The sequence below is a fragment of the Pipistrellus hanaki genome, assembly GCF_964339955.1.
Source record: "Pipistrellus hanaki genome assembly, chromosome: 5".
Classification (NCBI taxonomy): domain Eukaryota; kingdom Metazoa; phylum Chordata; class Mammalia; order Chiroptera; family Vespertilionidae; genus Pipistrellus; species Pipistrellus hanaki.
Genome location: NC_140507.1, coordinates 24,397,172 through 24,418,082, shown reverse-complemented (window position 1 = coordinate 24,418,082; position 20,911 = coordinate 24,397,172). Strand labels below are relative to the sequence as shown.

The 20,911-nt window shown below is 44.6% G+C and overlaps 1 protein-coding gene and 1 long non-coding RNA gene across 13 annotated transcripts in view; one reads left to right on the top strand and one right to left on the bottom strand.

Moving 5' to 3' along the window:
* The window catches only part of FGF1 (fibroblast growth factor 1), an 89,673-nt gene that overhangs the window by 13,172 nt on the left and 55,590 nt on the right, over window positions 1–20,911 (bottom strand). For 7 of the 10 annotated variants that reach the window (XM_084885021.1, XM_084885029.1, XM_084885025.1 and 4 more), the window contains one exon: window positions 11,039–11,241. In XM_084885021.1, coding sequence (XP_084741147.1) covers window positions 11,039–11,207 — 169 coding nt within the window. In that variant the 5' untranslated portion in view covers window positions 11,208–11,241. The other 3 variants (XM_084885024.1, XM_084885027.1, XM_084885030.1) reach the window with 3 other exon arrangements.
* The window catches only part of LOC311623180, a 285,875-nt gene that overhangs the window by 221,483 nt on the left and 43,481 nt on the right, over window positions 1–20,911 (top strand). For all 3 annotated transcript variants that reach the window (XR_014795108.1, XR_014795109.1, XR_014795110.1), the window contains exon 5: window positions 12,199–12,278. This is a non-coding gene — a long non-coding RNA (uncharacterized lncRNA). The remainder of the gene's footprint in view (window positions 1–12,198; window positions 12,279–20,911) is intronic.

Genomic DNA, 20,911 nt, shown 5'->3' with positions numbered 1-20,911 from the left:
CATCTTGCTGCGGGGTGAGCGAGGTGACTTTGCCGTCTGTGGAGTCCCCTTCTGGCTGTGTGAAGGCCTCACAGAGCACGAGCCAGCGCCGCTTGGCACACGAGCCAGTTCTCAGCCCTGAGCCCCAGCCCCAGGGTTGTTACACTGGTGAGAGTTCGTCTCAAGAGTTTCCTCTGTAAATATTATTTCTCCAGGATATCCAAGTTTCATAGCTCATTTTCACTGAATTTCTTTCTGGCTAAGTTTCCTGAACATATATCCTTCTGCAAGCAGGGCTGGCAGGAAGGAGTAACACCCAGCCCGAGCTGCTCGTGTAACCGACTAGGTGTCCAGCTCCCTAGTGTGACTTCATTCCAGTTTTCCAAGCCTACATCCTCCTGCAAGGAAGAGTGGAAAGGAGAGAGCATGAGAAAGGGGCTCAGAAAGAGGGAGGAGCTGGCCACACAGCCTGGCTGTAGCCAACTGGAGCTCCTCCCTCTTGGAGCCAAGGGGAAAGCCATTCAGTTAACACGTGCTCATTAACCTTGTGTGGTGTGCTGGGGACTGAGCTCAATGCCGGACAATAGCCCTGCCTCAGGAGCTGATGCCCAGTTAGGGGTACAGATGACCTATGAATGATAAAGCAACACAATAGCAAAAAAAGAGAAAGAAAAGAAAAGAAAAAAAGCACACTTGTGTTTTTTTTTTTGTTTGTTTGTTTTTTTTTATCTAAAAGCAAACAAAAATATAGCAACTACAACAAAAACTCTCCCCTTTTCTAAAATAAATATATATTAGAGGCTCTGTGCACAAATTCGTGCACAGGTGGGGTCCAGCCAGCACCAATTGGGGCCGATCAGGCCAGGCTGGCGGCGGGGTGGGGGTGGGGGGGGGGGAAGGAGGGTGGATGCGGTTGGCAAAGCAGAAAATAATATATAGTGAAAAGAGCAAATTACAAAATATTTAGCCCTGGCTAGTGTGAATCAATTGGTTGGGCATTGTCCCATGCACCAAAAGGTTTCCAGTTCAATTTCCAGTTAAGGTACATGCCCAGGTTGTGGTTCAGTCCCTGGTAGGGGGCTTGCAGGACGCAGCTGATTGATGTTTTGCTCTCAAATTAATATTTTCCCTCTTTTTCCCTCTTGCATCCTCTCTCTCTAAAAATTAATAATTTTTTTTATAGCAAAGGTAGAAATTTATTAAAGAACAAGTACAGACTCCCACGTGGGGAGGGGGAAAGAGTCCCCTAAAAATATTTTTTAAAATCCTTAAATTAAATTTTATGAAAAATACAAAACAATGTGCATAGCTCAGGAATATATAGGGAGTAAAATAGAAGAACGTGCCCCAGTACAGACCAAGTTCATACAGCAGCAGCTCTGGGAAGGATGAGAAGGATAAGACTGGGGAGGGGAGTAGAGGGAACTTCCCCTTCATCCTAACTCTTCGTTTCTTTTGTTTGTTAATTCACACCCAAGGATATTTTTCCATTGATTTTTTTTGTAGAGAGTGGAAGGGAGGGGAAGAGACAGAGAGAGAAACATCGATATGAGAGAAACACATCACTTGGTTGCCTCCTGCATGTGCCTGGACAGAGGCCAGGGAATGAGCCTGCAACCGAGGGATGTGCTCTTGACCAGGATCGAACCCAAGACCCTTCAGTCCTTGGGCCGAAGTTCTAGCCACTGAGCAAAACCAGCCAGGGCCTAGCTCTTCATTTCTTTAAAAACACAATTCTGAGGCAAGAACAGCCAGCGGGGTAACGCTGGTTAACCCTGGGTGACTGGGCTGCTGGTGTTGGTAGAATTCTCCTTTGTACTGTTGGGGGGATGATGAACACAGCCAGTTCGTAGTCAGTGGGTAAACACTGAGCGCTGGCCAAGACTTCCATTTCTTGCTCCTGATAACCTCTGTGATGCTCTAGCACTCAGCTCAGGCTTGACCACCGGGACCATCTAGTTCTAAACATAGGAATCCATAAAGGTAAGTCTTCTGCAGGCAGGCAGGGGCCCAGGAAGGCTGGTGAGACAGGACAGGGGTGAGGGACCACTGAAGCCACACCTTTCCTGTTCAGTTTCCTTTTCAGCACCTTCCACCAGGTTAGCACCAGAGCAGGGAAGAACAGCCTTTCTTTATTCCCTCGGCAAAGCTAGGGCTTGCTATCTGTGCGCAGGAAGGTCAGTGGCTCTAAAGCACCCCAAGCCCGAAGGGGCGAGTACTATTTGAAAAATGGTATGTCACTGAGTCCATGGGCTCCTTATTGTTCCCCAGTTCTGAACTGGGGACTGCAACTTTTGACCTAGCTGGAAAAATGCAAAGCACTATTTGAAAAGGTACTCTTGCGGTAGACATAGATTTCTTAAAGGAACCTAATTTACAAAGCATTGGAACAATGTGCTGTAAGAGGGCTAGCGATGTTTGCTTGGTGTATTTGTGACCGTATTGTCAATAGAATCCAGAGACCTGCTCCCTTACTAGGGTGTGCAGGTGTGGGAATGACCTGTTTGTCAAAAGTAAATGTCAGTTTACTGAAATGTGCAAGATCGCCTTGTGGATCGTGCTCCTCCCTGTCCCCTGCGCATCGTTGGGACCGCTTCCTGGTTCTTTACTTAGAGAGCCGTGGTCGGCAAACTGTGGCTCGAGAGCCACATACAGCTCTCTGGCCCCTTGAGTGTGGCTCTTCCACAAAATACTACGGCCTGGGAGCGTCTATTTTGAAGACGTGGCATTAGAAGAAGTTTAAGTTTAAAAAATTTGGCTCTCAAAAGAAATTTCAATCGTTGTACTGTTGATAGTTGGCTCTGTTGACTAATGAGTTTGCCGACCACTGATTAGAGGAACCTACATAAAGGGGAGCTGAGCCTTTGAATGGCTATGCAGGCCCCTAAGGAGGTATTCTATCTTTTCTTCTGAGCAACCATGGGCCTGTCTCTCTGGTTTTCTCTTCCACTCCCCAGAGCCTCCCATCAGGTCTTCGGGTGGTTTATTTGCAGGGAGATATGTGACTCCTACTTTCCAAGGACAGAAAGGGAAAGGTGTGAGGAGCCTTTCAGCGCCTACAGAAGTGAGCTTTTGGGACCCTGCACCTGGTATCTCAGCCCCAGGCCACCCTCACCCATCTTCCTGCTCCGTTCTAGACATTTTAAAAAACGAGGTCACCGCTGGCGCGTTCAGTGAGACAAACGCGCCGAGGGAAGTGCTGCTTCTGTAGCTCCGTGGCCTCTGAGCCCGCTTTCCATTCCAGCTCTCCAGCCAGAGGCCAGAAGAGATTATGTGCCTGGTTTATTCTGGGTCGAGACTTCCTGTCCTTTGCCGTGTTTACCCAAAGTGAGGTCAGCCTCCTTCGGAGCTCTGTGAGGTTGTTTTATGTCAGTGGCATTTATAATTAAAGCGTGGCCACAAGCCGGGCTCCGCAAAACATTAGAGAAAGATGGTGAAGAAGAAGAAAGAAAGAAAAAAAAAATGGAGTTGATGGAAAAAAAATTCCAGTGGTTTGGAATACATATAGATCTGAAAAAGACTTTTCTTAGAGCGTGTCAAGGCGTCTGCTTCCCCTTTCGGGTCTGAAAGAGGTGCCTGGAAAATTTTGTTACAGTCCATGGATTGTGCGATATTAGAAAAAAAAAAAAAAGTTTATCTAGAAAAGTCCTTCCTGCATAACCTGATAAGGGGTGCACGGGGAGGAGGGGCAGGGAGCCTTCTGGCATCACACCGACCAAGGTGAGAACCCACTGGGAGAGCTCCCTGCCTGGCAGGAGGGTGGGCTGTGTCCACGCTGGTCCCATGAAAAGCTATCTTGATTTCCAGCCGGATCTGGTGGGGAGCAGAGTGCCTTTCCCGGTAGGTAGGTGGCGGTCCCGGCAAACCCGAGGAAGGAAGTCTGGCTGCCTGGAAAGGAGGGGCGGGCGGACTTCACCGGAGAGAGGGAGTCTGCCCTCTGGAAAGGGCTGCGTCGTAAAGTAGCATTCTTTGGCCCTGCCAACTACCCTAGTGCCTTTAGGATGTGGTTTGATTTATAAATATTTGATTGGCACACACTTCGCTCAGAACATTTCCATCTGTGTGGTGAGCGGTGCCGGTAAGCCTGCTCCCCACCAGCCTCTGCAGTGCTTGGGAGGCGAGGGGTGCAGGCTGCAGGCAGAAGCAGTGGCTTCGTGAGCTTATGATCTCCAGTTAGCGTTCCCGTTAGGAATCCCATCCAGGGCGAAGCCATGGTCTCCATTGCCAGACAGGAAACTCTAGGATGAGGAGTGGAATCAGACACAGAGCTTTCCCTGCTTCCACGGAGATGCTTGCTCTGTGGGGCAGGGTACCCGGGCAGGGCTTGCTGGGCCAGTGCTTGGCACATGAGACCCACATGCCAGGCCTTGGGAGTGCCAAACCTAGACAGTCTCAGAGACACCGAGAGGAAGAGAGCGAGCAAGCATAGCAGTTACTTCACTTAACAGTCTGCAACCATCAGATGGTGAGAGGAGGAAGGCCAGGGGTCCTTTGGGATGAGGGCAAGGAGGATGGATATTGTGCCCGGTGGTGTGTTAAACACTTTTACAAACATTATTACACTTAAAACTCCTACTTTCTTATGAGATGGGTACCTTGTCATCCTTTTTATTTTAAAATTTAATTTTGTTAATTTAAGTATAATTCCTATACAATATTACATTAGTTATATTATTTTGAGGTGTACAATATAGCGATGTGACATTTTCAGACCTTACAATGTGATCACCTCTAATTCTAGTGATCATCTGGCACCGTATAAGCGTATCACAATAGTATTGATTATATTCCCCTTTACCTTTTTCACCCATCCTGCCATCCCCCTCTTTTCTGATAACCATCTCTTTCCTCTCTTTTTCAATGAGTCTGTTTTTGTTTTGTTTGTTCACTTGTTTTTGTTGTTGTTGTTGTTGAGTCCACATATAAGTAAACCATACAGTATTTACCTTTCCTTGTCTGACTTATTTCACTTAGCATGATATTTTCTAGATCCATCTATGTTGTCACAAATGGCAAGGTTTCATTCTTTTTTATTGCTATGTAATATCCCATTGCATGTATGTACTATATCTTTATCCATTCATCTGTCTATGGGCACCTAGGTTGCCTCCATAGGTAGATGATCTTTTTTTAATTAGTGCTTTTGTTTTCCTCTGGATAAAAATCTGGAAGTGGAATTGCTGGGTCATATGGTATATCTATTGTTAGTTTTTTGAGGAACCTCAATACTCTTCCATAGTGGCTGCACCAATTTACACCACCAACGGTGCAAAGGGTTCCCTTTTCTTTACATCCTCGCTAATGCATGTTATTTGTTGACTTTTTGATTATAGCCATTCTCACTGGTGTGAAATGACACCTCATTGTGGTTTTAATTTGCATTTCTCTGGTGTTTAGTGACATTGAGCATCTTTTCATATGTCTGTTGGCCATTTACATGTCTTCTTTGGAGGAATGTCTATTGGTGTCCTCTGCCCATTTTTTTTTTTTAACCATATTGCTTATTATTTGTTATTGAGAGTTATATGAGTTTCTTATATATTTTGGATATCTACCCTTATCAAATATAATATTAGTGAATATATTCTCCCATTCAGTGGGTTGTCTTTTAGTTTTGCTGGTGATTTTGTCATCCTTGTTTTTAAAATAAGGAAACTGAGGAACATGGAGAGGAGATGACATCCTCAAGGCGACATGGAACTAGTAAGTGGTGATGGGACCTGTGCCTACATCCATCTGACCGATATGACAGGTTGTGTGAATTCAGTATGTTTATTTAATATGTTTGTGGGGGAAAACCAGTGCCATGGTGTTGATGTTGGGGCAGCAGTAGCATATGGAGAGAGCGTTATTCATAAAGAAGCTGAGGATTCTGTGTGTGGAGCTTTCCCAGTTACTTGCTGGTCATAGACCCTGTTAACTCTGTGTTCACTGAATGATGATAATTTGTAACCTCATGGGCTTGTAGCTAGGCAGAAATGGAAGAATCTAGTGCAGAGCCTGGCCCTTCCAGGTGCTCAATTGGCATTTATATAATATTAGAGACCTGGTGCACAAAATTTGTGCATGGGTAGGGTTCCTAGACCTGGCTGGCCATCAGGGCCAATCAGGGCCTTCCAGCTGCTGGCCAGGGCCTTCCTTCATTCTGCACTGCCCCCTGGTGGTCAGCACATGCCATAGCGAGTGATCAAACTCCCAGTTTTCTGGTCAAGCTTCCGAGGAGACACTTGGCATAGGAGCTATACACACACACACACACACACACACACACACAAACACATACAGATTAGTGGCCCGGTGCACAAATTCATGCACATTGAAAGGAAATTAATTAGAAGAAATGTTTTAATATTGCTATTCGCCCTTCCTCTGTAATAGAAGTGCCAACCAAATTCACGATCAACAATGACAGATGGAAACACATGTGTGCAATTGGCACCAGTGAGCGCTTTATATGTATTGTGCATGTGCAAGTCAACTTAGCCTTTTATATATATAGAACAAACTTGCTTAATTAGACCTGCTTTCTGATATAGCTAAACTTTTTTTAGCCCAGTGAAGCACCCCAACTTCTCTTTCAGGTAATTGTCAGCAACATAGCAGTAAATATCAATACGAAGCAGATTATTATTATAGATCATGCAGGAAGAAAAAAGGGTAAAATACGTAACTGCAGCAGTGTTTGACTATATTCTGTGCACTGAGAAAACCTTAAGTCATTTTCAAGGTCCACCATTTCTTACTTCTCAAACTTTTCACAGACATTTGGTTAAATTGTAAAATGTTTCCACCTGGCTATAAAGCAAGTTGTGTTCCTGGGTTGAAGAAACTCCAAGGAGTCGCTAGGGAGAGTAAGATGGGCATTGCTACGTGTTGTCATTACCCAGAGCCCACAGCACCCATTTCTGGGTTGGGCTGGGCTGTGGGCTGCATTTTGTGCCATGGGGTCATGGCAGCATTGGTTGATATTTGGTGGGGTGTCACTCTGGGGTGATGGTGGGGCCTGTGTCCCACTTGGGGGAAGCCAAGTGTTGGTTAGTCAGTGCCAGGTCTGTAGTGCCAGCCAGTGCATGCATGGCAGCTCCTGCATTGAGCATCTGCCCCCTGGTGGTTCGTGCACATCACAGCAACTGTTCAGATGATAGGAGGGACATTTAGCATATTAGCCTTTTATATATATAGATATTGGAATTTGGACCTATCTACCACCAATGCAGTTCATTCACTAATCAAATGAATGTTTATTGGACATTTTATCAACTGTCAGGCAATGTGCTAGCCACTAAAATTGTATTGTTGGACTCTAAGTCCTCATCCACAAGGGGAAGAAAACCATTAAGTAGCCACACAGTTAAATGTGGAATTACAACTCTTAAGGAGAGCTGCCTGGTGCACAAGGCACTCCTCAAATGTCTTTCCCTGCACCTGCTCCTCTTCCAGGATTCTCCCTCTTGTGGTGACATCTCCATTTACTCGTCTCCCAAAGGGAAGTCCTGGAAGTCAACATGAATTTTCTGACAACCAGCACCCATGCCCCTTCTCACAGTGGGCAGCTCTTGCTCTCTGCATTTCCTGGCATTTGGAAAGTGGTAATGGAAGAAGTGCTCACAGCCCATAGTGGTACTGCCCACCATGTAACATGAGGAGTTATAACGGGGCAAACCAAAACATCTTCTCTGCAGGCCCGAGATCCCCACTAGTGGAGACATTCCACTCAGGGCTGCATTACAAAGGCCTGTGCACAAGCATCCCTTGTGGGGTCATGCCACTCCATGTGTGAGTACTTGGGGACTTATTCTCCTGGAGGTAGAAGACCAATTTTGAAAACTTCCCAATTTTGCCCAAGGCAGATCTGCTGGTTGGGGACAAAGAGAAGCTGTGAAAGGAGTTATTATTATTATTATTATTATTATTTACATTGGAGAGCTGGCAGGCATACGAAGTAGATTATTATTATAATCTATCGTGCATGATTTATGTATATTTATTTAAATATTTGATTGGCTTTTAGAAATCATTCTTCCTGCAGGAAGTCTTAGAATGTGACTCTACTTATGACCACAATCTCTAATCGTGCTCAAACTAATGACCAAGGAATATTAATCATCCCCTCACTAGACTGTGCTAATCAGTTCGTCAGGGATCATCCACTCCATGCTTGTCCAGGTTAATTATGTTTCTGAATAATAATCCTTGAGATTCACAAGGGTTGTGGCAGTACTGCCACTGGGCAGAAGAGGGCGACGTAACCACATTCAGCGGGTGCATTCAAGCCAGGATGTCCTCTGGGCCGCTGGACCTCATGAGTTTTAAGCCTTATCAAGTACACATGGCAGTGCTATGATTCCCATTCTGTAGGTGGGGAAACTGAGTCTCAATATGTTCCACAAGGTCAGACAGCTGGAAACGCCAAAGATATCTAAAGTTCCACATGGGAGGGGATGTTTGGAAGGGTCATGGGGCTGGGGGCTCAAAGCTGCCTTTGCAGAGCACTTGATGCAAAAGGAGAGAATGGTAACTGCCTGGTGCTGCTCCAGTTAAGGGGCAACGCAGAAATGCGAACTCAGCTTTCTGACTCTTAATCGCAGCCCCTTGCCCTGCCAAGTGTGTGTAGATTACCCAGTTCTCCCCGCACTAATAGGTACAGAACCACTCACCCCACCGACTCTGATATCCGTCCTCCTTGACCTTTGTTCTTAGTCCTAGAATCAGGAAATAGGCCAACACACCAACTCTTCATGTTGCCAGAAAGGCATTGAAGCAAAACCTGAAATTAGACCCCCTGGCCTTCCTGGAAGGCAGTATGTTTGAAGAGAAATAAAAACAAGGGAAGGCCCTAAGTATTATACTGGATTTCCATATGCTGGGTCGAATATATGTAAATCTCAATGATGATAATAATAGCAATATTGGCTAACATGTGCTTACTCTCAGCCAAGGGACTGTGCCCAGAACTTTCACCATATTATCTCATTTAGTCCTTTCAGGAAACCTGTGAGGCAAGAAATATTATTTTATAAATGAGAAGACTGAGGCAGAAAGGTCAAGTACTTTGCCCATGTTCACTCGCCAAATAGTTATAACCCAGCATTACTTGTATACAGACCTCCACATACACATCCTAAGGCTCCCTTATGCTATATCCAAGGGCCCTGGCATCTTGGGTAAGGTGACTCAGCACTATTCAGAAGTCCAGTATTACCCGCTCAGAGTGCAGTCTCTATGTGGATGATGTAATGACAACAATGAAGACCTATGCCATTTGCACAGAAATTCCAGTGCGTGGAAATTGTCATTGTCACCTCTTGTTACCCCAGAATTCAGGGTGTCCCGAAACAGCCAGCTTAACCCAGAGGACTGCTTTATCAAGGTTATCTTTCCCCCGAGAGTCCGACCACCAGAAAGCATTTCCATTGGTTCAGAAAACTGGTAAAACTTATTAGGAATGCTTAAAATTTTAGAGAAATTAAAGCTCATTTCCCATATGTTGAGTGGGGCAGATCATACAAGTTGTGTGACTTGCCTTACACAACAGACTCCAGTCTAAGTCGATTTATTGTCAGTAAATGTTGCTTCTGTATGGTTGGCATACTAAATAGAATTGTTTTCGCCTCACTTTGGTGCCTATGTTTCACTGAGGATCAGGCATTCAGAAGGCCCATTTGAAGACAAGCCATCAAAAACAAGACCCGATACATCTATTATAACTCTGCAGCTGCAAGCCCCACCCTCAGCCTTCCTGCTCCTCACCTCAAGGTGGCTGGGAGGGAAGGTACAATGCCAATCGGTTCATAAACGCCCATCGGCTCCCCTCCCCACTGCCTGTGCATCTGAGGGTAGAGAGGGAGCACAGTGCAGTGGTCATTTGTACTTAGATCCTGCTGCATGGGGCATATTCCATGAATAATGAAGACTATCTGATATATAAACCATCACATTGACACATTCCACTTTTTTTTTCCTTTTAAAGATTTTTAATTGGTTTTTAGAGAGGGAGGGAGGGAGAGAAAGAATATGAGAAACATCAGTCAGCTGCCTCCTGCACGCCCTGCTGCTGGGGATTGAACAACTCCAGCACGTGCCTTGACCAGAAATCTAACCAGCAACCTTTCAGTGCATAGGACATGTGAAAGCCATCCTGTGGAACACTACTCTCTACCTGTGCTATATTCTGTGTCTCCTAATTTCATCCATGCTCTCCTTCTCCTGACTCGTGACAAGTTTGGCCCATGTGACCCTCTTTGCAGGTACCAGATCTGCCTTCTGCCTTCTCTGCAGCATCTAATGCCTCTGTGGTAACTCAGGGAATTCCTGGTTACATCACAGAGGACCCGAACACCTAATATCAACACACACCAATACCTCAAGTACTAAAGCAGAAGGAAGACATTTTTATTCCTAGGCAGTCCAGAAGATTCTTTTCTCCGAAGTTATAACTCCATTTATCAATACCGTCTGCTGGGCTGGCAGGAAAGCCCGGAAGAGATGCTCTGCTTTTGGCTCGAATCTCTCCAGCTCTCTAGTTTCTATAAGGTCTGGAGAATGGCTTTACCCCTCCCATTACCACAGCCACGTCTGCACGATATGCAGAGCGGAAGCTGCATAATTTATGATGTGCAAGCTACGATTCAAACCAGGATTTCGCACACCGGTCCCAGTGGAAAGGTAACCCGGAGAGTCAGTAAACTTGAACCTGAGCCCATGTCTTTGTGCGAGGTTTACCCACCCTTCCCCGCATGGAGCAAACAGGACCCTGACCAGCCTGGAAGAACAGACCTCTCACCACTTACAGAAATCTGAACATCTGAACACTGGCTGCCACATCTGATCCCGAGGCAGCTGTGTAGGTCAACAGAGAGCTTCCTGTAGGCAGGCTGTGGCCCTCACAACTCGAGTTTCCATACCCAGACCCTCCCCTCATTTCCGTGGCCATTGCCTTTGAGAGTGTCATGCCTGGAGATGAAGGTACCAATGTTTAGATGCCCTCCCTTCCCCCACCCTCGACTAAGGAAGACACCAGAAAGGGGAGGGCCTCCAAAAAGGATGCACGGGTGCTTACTGTGCTGGTCACTCCTGTCCCTTGTCCCGTCCACGGTGCCGTCCGGGAGGATCCGCAGGAAGTGGCCCCCGTTGCTGCAGTAGAGGAGCTTGGGCTTCTTGTAGTTCTCCAGAGGCAGATTGAACCTCTCGGTCAGGGCCGTGAACGTGGTGACTTCCCCCTCAGCCATGGCTCAGCGGCGGCCGGTGAGGGTGCTCTCAGGACTGTAAGAAATTGAACAAACCTGTAGAACGTTCTTCCAGCAAAGGTGCAAGTACAAGCAGGGTAAGAGAGCCTGGAGTGCAGGGTTCTGGTCGGCTGGGAACCACAGGTGATGCCCACAGGAATGGGCCTGTGCGGTGGCCGGCGGTGAAGGAAGGACAGTCCTGGCAGGGGAGGGATTGTCTGGCCATTCCTCATTTCCAATTGGACACGGCTTTGGGTCCAGCTGTGTGCTTTTTAGAACTTTAAATTTAATCATTTGGCCAAGGGAAAAGAAAATAATGTGTTGGTCCCACCTTCTGATCCACACACATCCTCAAATTAAATACCGACGTTGCACTAAAATAACACCCGGGGTCTGGCTGGAACCCACAAAGGCCGAGAGGCCGGCGCTGAGGTTTTGCCCTCTCTCCTCCCACGGCTTTGACTGGGCACCACAGGCCCAGGTGCAGAGATAGCAGAGAGCCCAGGCTCGGGACCTGCAGGACGTGCGTGGCGGCCTCCCACAATGGTGACAGCCGAGGGTTAATGTGTCCAGGAAAATTCTGCGTTTGCCGGTGGGAACAGAACAGGAACTGGGGAGCAGCATGTGGGGGTGTTACCTGGGTTTTTTAAAGAGCAAACACTGTGCCAAGGGAAGTTTTTTGAGACAGATGGTTATGAAGGCTCTACCAGTTGTTGCCGGCTCCCACAGCTCTCCACACACCCTCATGACACACAGAGAAGGTGTCCTTGTGCAAAGGCCATCTTCATCCTAATTACTGACTAATGAGACATACTTATTATGACACAGAAACCACCATAGTGCATATTATAGTCCTCTAATGTCCTCCGTGCCCACTATATACAAATTTATACTATATTAGTATTAAAAATGTGTCAGTTATGCCTCTAAGGATTAGAAAGCAAAGCCAATAGACACTAGAATTTTAAAGCATCTTCTTGTCCCCGCCATTTAGGAGAATGACGTGCGGGTGACTCAAGGACTGTACAGGCAGAGGCGAAGAGACCAGGACCCTGATATGGAACCTTCGTAAGTGTGAGTAGATGTTGTTCGTACACATTGGCCTTATAATAATGATCATCATCATTATCATTGTATTCCGGGCTACAAAGCTGATTCATACAGTCCTCACCACCACTCTTTGAAACAGACACTAATATTACCCCCATTTTGTAAATAAAATGTAGCCAAAGCGTAGAGATGCTCAGTGGTCTGTCCAAAGTCAACTGGTAAGTGGTGTCTCTGAGCCTCCAGACGGGGTTCTTGAAACAAAGCCCTAACGTGCCCTTACTCACCAGGAAAAGGTTCAGCGACCTCACTGATACTGCAGTGTTATAGTCATCCCGCCCCCTCCACGGGTTCCCTCTCTGTGGCTTCAGTTACCCATGATCAACTGTGGTCTAAAGATATTAAATGAAAAATTTCAGGAATAAACAATTCCTACGTTTTAAATTGTGCAGAGCTCAGAGTAGCCTGATGAAATCTCACATGTCCTGATCTATGCCTCCTAGGACATGAATCTCCCTTTGTCCAGCATATTCATGCTGGATACACATGCACCTGTTGTCTCTTAGTGGCCGTCTTGGTTGTCAGATCGATTGTTGTGGTATCATAGTGTTTGTGTTCAAGTCACCCTTACATTATGGCCATTCACCTAACTTCCACTACAGGATATTGGTATAATTGTTCTATATTATTATTCATTATTGTTGTTAGTCTCTTACTGTGTCCAATTTAAACTTTATCATAGGTATGTGTATGTAGGAAAGCGTGGTATATAAGGTGTGGTGCTATCTGTGGTTTCAGGCAAAAATTACTTATTTGTGACCCAGACATTGGTTATCACCATCACCAACAGCCTCGGCTTCTGCCCCCATGCCAACCTTGCAGTGGGACTCCCAGTGTCTCTCATTCCCCAGTAGAACACACATCACTAGGTGTTAAGGTGTCACAGAAAGCCAGCCAGCCCCCTGCATTCTTCATACTCACCATCCATTCATCCATCCATTCATCCATCCACTCATCCCTGGAACCGTCTCATGGAGCTATTCCACAGAAATTAATTCCTCTGCAAATGGAGGCAACAATTTGGATAATTTGTCCTGGTGACTTTGGAATTAGGAATCATTTTGGAAGTGTCCATTTGTTTTCTCTGCCCTAGGCATTTTAGTGCTTCTGGTACATCTCTTGTTATCTGCAGCCACATGGGCCAGTCACACTCCCCCGACTTTCAGGTAGTAGTTTGATGTCCCTCCACAAACCCTCCAAAGAGGATTTTGCATATACCATATAACGATCTATTTAAAGTCAGAGCATCCCAAATATGCTCTTCACACATGGTAAAGCTCTGTCCAGCCCTTTCACATGGTTCAGTAACAAATAGAAACATAATTCTGTTTACATTGATTTCACCTTGCACAGCACATTGTGTTTCTTTCTCAAACCCTCATTCTTTCTTCCAGACCCTTTGCTTTCATCCACAAACCTCTGTGTCTCTGTGTCCACCTCTATTTTCTCCCTCCCCTCCCTCCCTCCCCCCCTTCTCTCTCTCTCTCTCTCTCTCTCTCTCTCTCTCTCTCTCTCTCTCTCTCTCTCCCAGTCTCTCTCTCTCTGCTCGTTTCCCACCCAGCTTCTTCATCTCCCTCTCACTCCACTTGCTTCTGGATCCCTTCTGTTATAACGCACTTCAGTTCTTCCAACATGGCCCTCTTCACCCATCACCTCCCCGTTAGCATAGAATAATTACAAGATGCCCCTTCCTTCAAATACAACTAAGAGATCATTAATATTCTTTGTTTCATCCATTTTCCCCCCAAGCACTTACCAAGTTATGTCCTCAATTTATTGCAGGAGATAATAATTATACACTAGTATTGCCATTTAACTGTACAAATAGCCACTTGTAACGTCCGTCTTCAGTGGGCAGACTTTTGTTTCTTGTTGCACCTGGGTTTTCTCAAATGGAAGTCCCATGTGCCCCTGATTGTGCATGTTAAGGAGGCCGCCCTTCTAGATCCAGCACCCCTGGAGAGTCTCCATTAGGTCATTTTCTAAGTGATGGGTTTGGATTTGGCTCTATTTGCATTCTTGCTTCCATCCCATTGGGATGAAGGCGAACAGATACACAGAAGGCAGACTGAAGCTGGAGGCACCACCTCTGGCCATGTACTAATGCTCCCCTGCCTGGACTTCGTCACTGCGGGGCTCTCTCCAGCTAAACAACCTCTGCAGGGACCAGCAGGCAACAGGCACCCCTCCTTCCTGATTACAGGGCAGCCTGCGGTTATGCAAGGCTGAGATTCTGCCTGCTCCTCCAGGAGGAGGGTCGGTAATGGGGTGGTTGTACTGACTTCAGATTGCTCCCATCACCCCTCTCAGTGCAGATCCATATCTGGAAACCTGAGGGGGACCTACTGACTCCTGAAAATAAACCTTGAGTCAACCTGAAATTGATAAGACTGTGGAAGCAGTATTGATGAACCAGCTGACACTTAAAAAAAAAGAAATCCCTTTGTTGCTGAAGGAAACCCCAGAGACACGAAAAGCCCTCATTTTTATTTTTTATTTTTGCCTTATTACAGTTTACTAATATTTTAAGCAGTGTTTGGTCCATGGTTCCTTGCCAATCCAGTATTTGTTAGAGGATAGGAATAAAGGAAGTCTATGAGGTGATAAAACCATTAGGCAGCAGCCTTAGCAAGCCCTTGGGGATTTACACAAATTGCTCTAATAAATGAATCCATTGACTACATGAAATCAGGCATTAAGCATAAGAGAAATTTATAAGCTCTGCTTCTTGTCATTACTATCTTTTTGTTGGCTGTCAGGGGAAGGAGTTCTCTCTCTCTTTCTCTCTCTCTCCCTCTCTGTCCTCTGTGTGTATGTGTGTGTGTGTGTGTGCGTGTGTGTGTGTGTGTGCGCGCGCGCGCGTGTGTGTGTGTGTGTGTGTGTGTGTGTGTGTGTGATGTCAAAGATCAAGTGGACTTCATTGCCATTGTTGTGTGCTAAGCCTAGCCCTTTGAAATTTGGGGCACTGGTGAGATTTTGGGAAAACCCAGAGATTTTCCTGACTTATTAGTGACACCAAAGTGAAGAGAACACCAAGTCTTTTGGAACATCCATGTTAAAGGCTGACATATTTTGCCAGCTGTAGCTTCTGGGGGAGAGTGTGAACTCTGACACACGAACAGAATGCTAAGTGTATACCCTTACCCAGGAATACACAGTCACTTTTCAATGTAGTACAGTGAGCAACCCCGTACAGCCCCTTCAATGCACTAATCGGCTCTGGGAACCTGGGCGAGTCATTCATTCCTTCCAGGATGTGTCCTGTAACAGTCCCCACCCTGCCTGTGCTCAATAGCCATGACAGGACTTGGAAAGAATAGAACTATGACCTGACCGGTAGGAGATATGATTATGTTGAATCAGTCAAGGCTTGATGTGGTTGATTTAGGTCAGTTCTGATTGAATGCTTAATTTAAAGTAGTTTTTGAATTGGTATGAAACTAATTTTTTCAGTCCCTCTCATATTTGGCAGAAATTAGCTAAGCCCTTCTCCACTAATCATTTAAGCCACCGAGATAGCAGAGAAAAGAAGGAGGCAAAGGGAAAGCAGTGTTATGTGTGGCAGAATCCAGGTCACCAATTCAGGCTCAGTCCTCAGTTTATCCATGGTTATTGAAGTGACATTTGTGAAGCCTGCTATTTGAACAAGACATTTGTGCTCATTTTGACCATGGCCACTAAGCTGGAAGAGAATACTCCTAATTCTAAGAATCAAGGGAAAGCAAACGCCGATTTTTTATTTTTGCTTTTATCCCCTGTCACTGCTTACACAGTGCAGAATACCCATGAAGGGAGATATTTTGCAAAGTGTATAAAGCCACTGAAGGTGGATGCACAGGCATCTGTTAAGGAGGTAATTGGAAGTGTCTGCAAATCCAGCATATGTAAAACAGGCCTCACCTTTGGTTCCAAGTACACTTTAAGTCTTCCCTCCCTATCTCTGTGAATGGCATCACCTCATAATTTAACTATTCCGTTTAGATATTAATTAACCTAGATCTTATTAACTCAGAATGTGAGCTAATATTAAATATTAAAGGTAATATAAAATGTTAAAGGTAATTACTAAAAGAAAAGAAATAGAATTCATTAATTCTAACCAGCAACTGGCAAGGATAAGGGAAACTAAACAAAATAAATAGAACTGTACTTACTCAAAAGAATTCAGGAAAAGAAAGAAATAGAAAAATTGCTCAAGATTTGGTGGTAGAAATAAATCCAAATGTATTATGATCACAATAAATGTAAATGGGCTAAATTTACTAGCTATTGGATTTTTAAAAAATTTATCCTCACTGATTTCAGGAGACATATTTAAGACACAAAGATACAGTAAAGTTAAAAACAAACAGATGAAAAGTAGATACCAAATGTCAACAAAATTAAAAGTTGGTATGGCTATAGTAATATCATATAAAGTAGGTCTAAGGCCAAAAGAATAATCAAAGTAAGTCAAAGGCCAAAAGAATGATTAAGGGTAAAAGGCATCATTGCATAGAGATAGGTAGAACAATCAACAGAAAGATATAAAAAGTCTAAACTTGTGGAATAATGACAGAGCCTGAACATATATAAACAAAAATTGTCAAATACATAAGGAGAAGTTGACAAATTCACAATGGTGGTGGGAGATTTTAATATATTTCTCTCATAAATAATAGAGCAGACAAAAAAATTATTAAGGATATAGAAAATTGAAATACACAACAAGCTCAATTGACTGGATATGAGAGAACTCGGCACCTCAAAATCAATGAACACCATTCTTCCCAAGGCCACTGGAGCATTTGTAAAAATTGGTCATGTATCAGGTCATAAGGCAAGACTCAACACAAATAGAAGAATCCATTTTGTTCAGACTATTCTTTGGATGGAGTAGAAATCACTCACACTCCTCCTATTGGCAAAACCCTTTCAATTGTACCTTTTTGGTGTCTCCTAAAATCCTCCTCCTCAGTCCCACTGTGGCTGCTTTCGTTCAGACGTAGCACCTTCTCTCACCTGGTTAGTTAGGCAGCAGTGGTCCCCTTCTCCAACACGGCTCCCTTTCAATCCCCTTGGACCCTGCTGCCCGTGGCCTTTTAACACAGGAATCTGACCATCCGTCTCCTGCTAACGATCTCTGACTGTGTCCGTGGGTTCCCGGCCACCGTCAGGGTACGTATAAAACCCAGACCCCATCATGACGTAGGAGGCTTTCATCATCTGCTCCTTGCCTAACCCTGTTGCCTTTTCTCTTACTGACCTGTTTTTCTTCTAGTCCCCCCCCACAGCCTCACACCAGCAGCATTCTTTCTCTCTTCCTTCCTCCACCCTTCACCCATGGCCTGGCTAAGTCATACTCACCCTTCAAAAATTTATCTCCGATATGCTCTTCTCCAGAAAGCCTGCCTGACACGTCCCCCAGTCTAACCTCCCTACTCTCCCTCCACACCACACATACTAGTGTAGATGAGTGGATTCCCTTATGCTTCCATAGCCACACTGTATTTACTCTCCTATAGCACTGGGTGCAAAGGCCATACAGAGTCCCTGTGTAAACTCGTTAGTGGGATTTGAAGGCCTGGAGGGCTCTGTGAGAGCCAGCACTGGCTTCCTCCCCGGCTTCACCTCCCACCACGCTCGCTCTCTAAACTAGCCTTTCATTCCCTTGAATTCACTGCCCCCCCCCCAACTCTGCCCCCTAGCCCTTACCCATGCTCTTCTCTCTCTCTCTCTCTCTCTCTCTCTCTCTCTCTCTAGAGCACTGTTCCTCTTCATCTTCTCTCTACCCCACCACCCACCCTGTTAACTCCTACATTTTCTCCAAGTCTTAGATCATTTGCCAAATCATAAGACCATTTAACATTTCCTCAGAGCTCTGACTTCAGTTTTTAATTACACATTCATTCTTTTCATTATTTAATTAATGTCTCCCTTTACATCGGGGCTGTCAGCTCCATGAGAGTATAAATCAATGTCTTGCTCACTGTGGTATCCCCATGTCTGGCAAAATGCCTGGTGTCTCATAGGCACTTGATAAATATTTGTTGAATGAGTGAATGAATATAATTTAACTATGTTTGCTTGACTGTCTCCTTCACTCGTCTCTAAGACCTTGGGCGATTCCTTTTTCCCCCCTAGACCCAGCACTTAGCAAATGCTTGCACATAATCAGTGTCCTGTGGGTGACTGAATACCAGGCCAGTTCCTTCTCAGGATCCTTCAGTGCAGTGGTTCTCAACCTTTCTAATCCCATGACCCTTTAATACAGTTCCTCATGTTTTTGACCCACAGATTGAGAACTGCTAGCAGGGTCGCCTAAGACCATCGGAAAACACAGATATTTACATTATGATTTATTAACAGTAGCCAAATTACAGTTATGAAGTAGCAATGAAAATAATTTTAAGGTTGGGGTTCACCACAACATGAGGACCTGTATTAAAGGGTCGCGGCATTAGAAAGGTTGAGAACCACTGCTCTAGTGGAAGCAAGTTATCAGGAGACTTAATCCTCAGGTATTAATAGAAAAACTAAGCCAAGAGCCTAAAGGCATTTTAATTGGATTAAAATTAGGCTAGAATATCCCATTCTCGGTTAAAAAATAGGCCCAACCCTAGTTCCCATGTTGTAGAAGATACTTCCTTACATCTTCAAAAGAAGTATTATGGAAATTAAGGATCTAAAGGAAGATTTCAGACCTTTGGTCTCAAGGCTAACTTTTTTTTTAAAATAAATTTTTATTGTTCATATTATCACAAAAGTTCCTCATTTTTTTTTATCTGACCCAGAGAACGTCTGTGTGGTCTGGTTTTACTATTTTTGCCAGGGAATGTCAGGCTGGCAGGGACCCACGTTACACCCTCTGGTGAAGGCAAGTCAGCTTGAGGAAGGAGAGACAGTGTGTCCTTCTTCCTCTTTTTCCTCTACTCCACTCTCTGTGATCTGTACCAGGTCTGAGGTAGGAGCATAACCATGGCTGACTGGCCTGGGATAGCAACTCAGCGTGCTGTTCCCAAGCCAGTTCTGTTCCCTGAGCTGAAATCTCATCTTCCAAAGTTGGCAGTAAATCATGGATGTGGCCTGGGATGGACTTGATAGTGGTGTGCAAGTGTGTAAAATCCAATTATTAAATATTCGGGAATTTTGTGAGCCAGTTGTTAAACTATTAGTAGCTTGATATCAAATATGGTAAGACTATTTACACCACAAACATTGGCAAATACTACAAATCAGGGCTTTTTTCCCCCCTTTCTATTTCTATGCTTTATTTCCCTTTTGTTCTTCACCCTCCTCCACCATCCCCCTTCTTTCTTTTCTCTGGTAGCTGGTGTACTGTACCAACATACTATTGAACTATGGTGTATGTCCTGGCCAGACAATTGCTAGCAAATTACGCAGTCTTACAGTCTCAGTTTCCTCATCTGCAGAATGAGGTTTCATAACAGCAGTTGCACAGAATAGCTTTAATTGTTAAGTGATAGTACACAAAAGGTGCTGAGCCCTATACTTGAAACCTTGTAAGCATTCCATAGACGTTAGTGTGGTTGCAATACTCCATGTATCATATTGCTTAGTTTTGTCAATCTGCACTATTCATTTTGAGTTGGACAGACTTGATTTTAAACATTGAGTAATATTTTGGCAATATTTAAAAAATATTGCTTTCTATATATAGGTTAGAAATTTTCATTATCACTTATATGTAATTATGGTTTCTTTTCATTTGCTTGGGTGCTAAGTAGGATATACTAGGAAAAACGACATTTCATCTTTTTTTTGTATGTTACTGTCAAGGATGACAAAGAACCTAGGGTTCAATAGTCTTTCTTGTCTGTTCCTTAAGTTCAGATCCTTTCAATTCTAAAGAGCCCCAAGTCATTGATAAACTGTGCCCTGGCTTCTAGAATCAAATATTATTTGAGGGAGATCAATATGCCATACTCTAGAATGCCAACAACTTATATTCAGTACCTGCCAAGGATAGAATCCTGCAGCTATCCTGGAAATTTAAAACAGAAAAAGGGAAATGGAAGGCCTGAAATCCCTAGTCCACAATTATAATATGCCAAAGGCTCTAAATGCTAGAAGTTCTTTCCTAACTCAAATTGTGGCAACACTTGACCCAAACTCTCCTCCGACTAAAACCTGTATTCCACTTTGTGTTAATAGTTCTATTATCTAGTGCAGAATTAGTAACGTGTTTGATTGATTACAGGGCACTGTCCCAAACCTCACTGGAGTTGTTTCATAATATGCAATATATGTACCATACTGCCTTTCTAAAATCTCCAAAATTCTGATTCTAAAATATATCTACCCCAAGGCTTTTCAGATAAAGGGACAGTGTCTGCCTTGAAGGAGTTTACACTCTGGCCACATGAGATTCATCAAGACATGCTTCAGAAAAGAGGAGCCTAGAAGCCTGGACCAAGTAGCTGGCAGGAGTGGGGGTGGTTGTAATCCAACTGTAGCACCAGGCAGCTCTCACACCCCTTAATGAAGAGCAGAAACTCTGAGCAGACAACTCCCGCCCCTAAGGATCTCCTGCAATACCCTGTATTTCCTCCCTTAATTCTGGGTCTTTAATTCTCTACAGTCTGGCTTATCTACTCCCA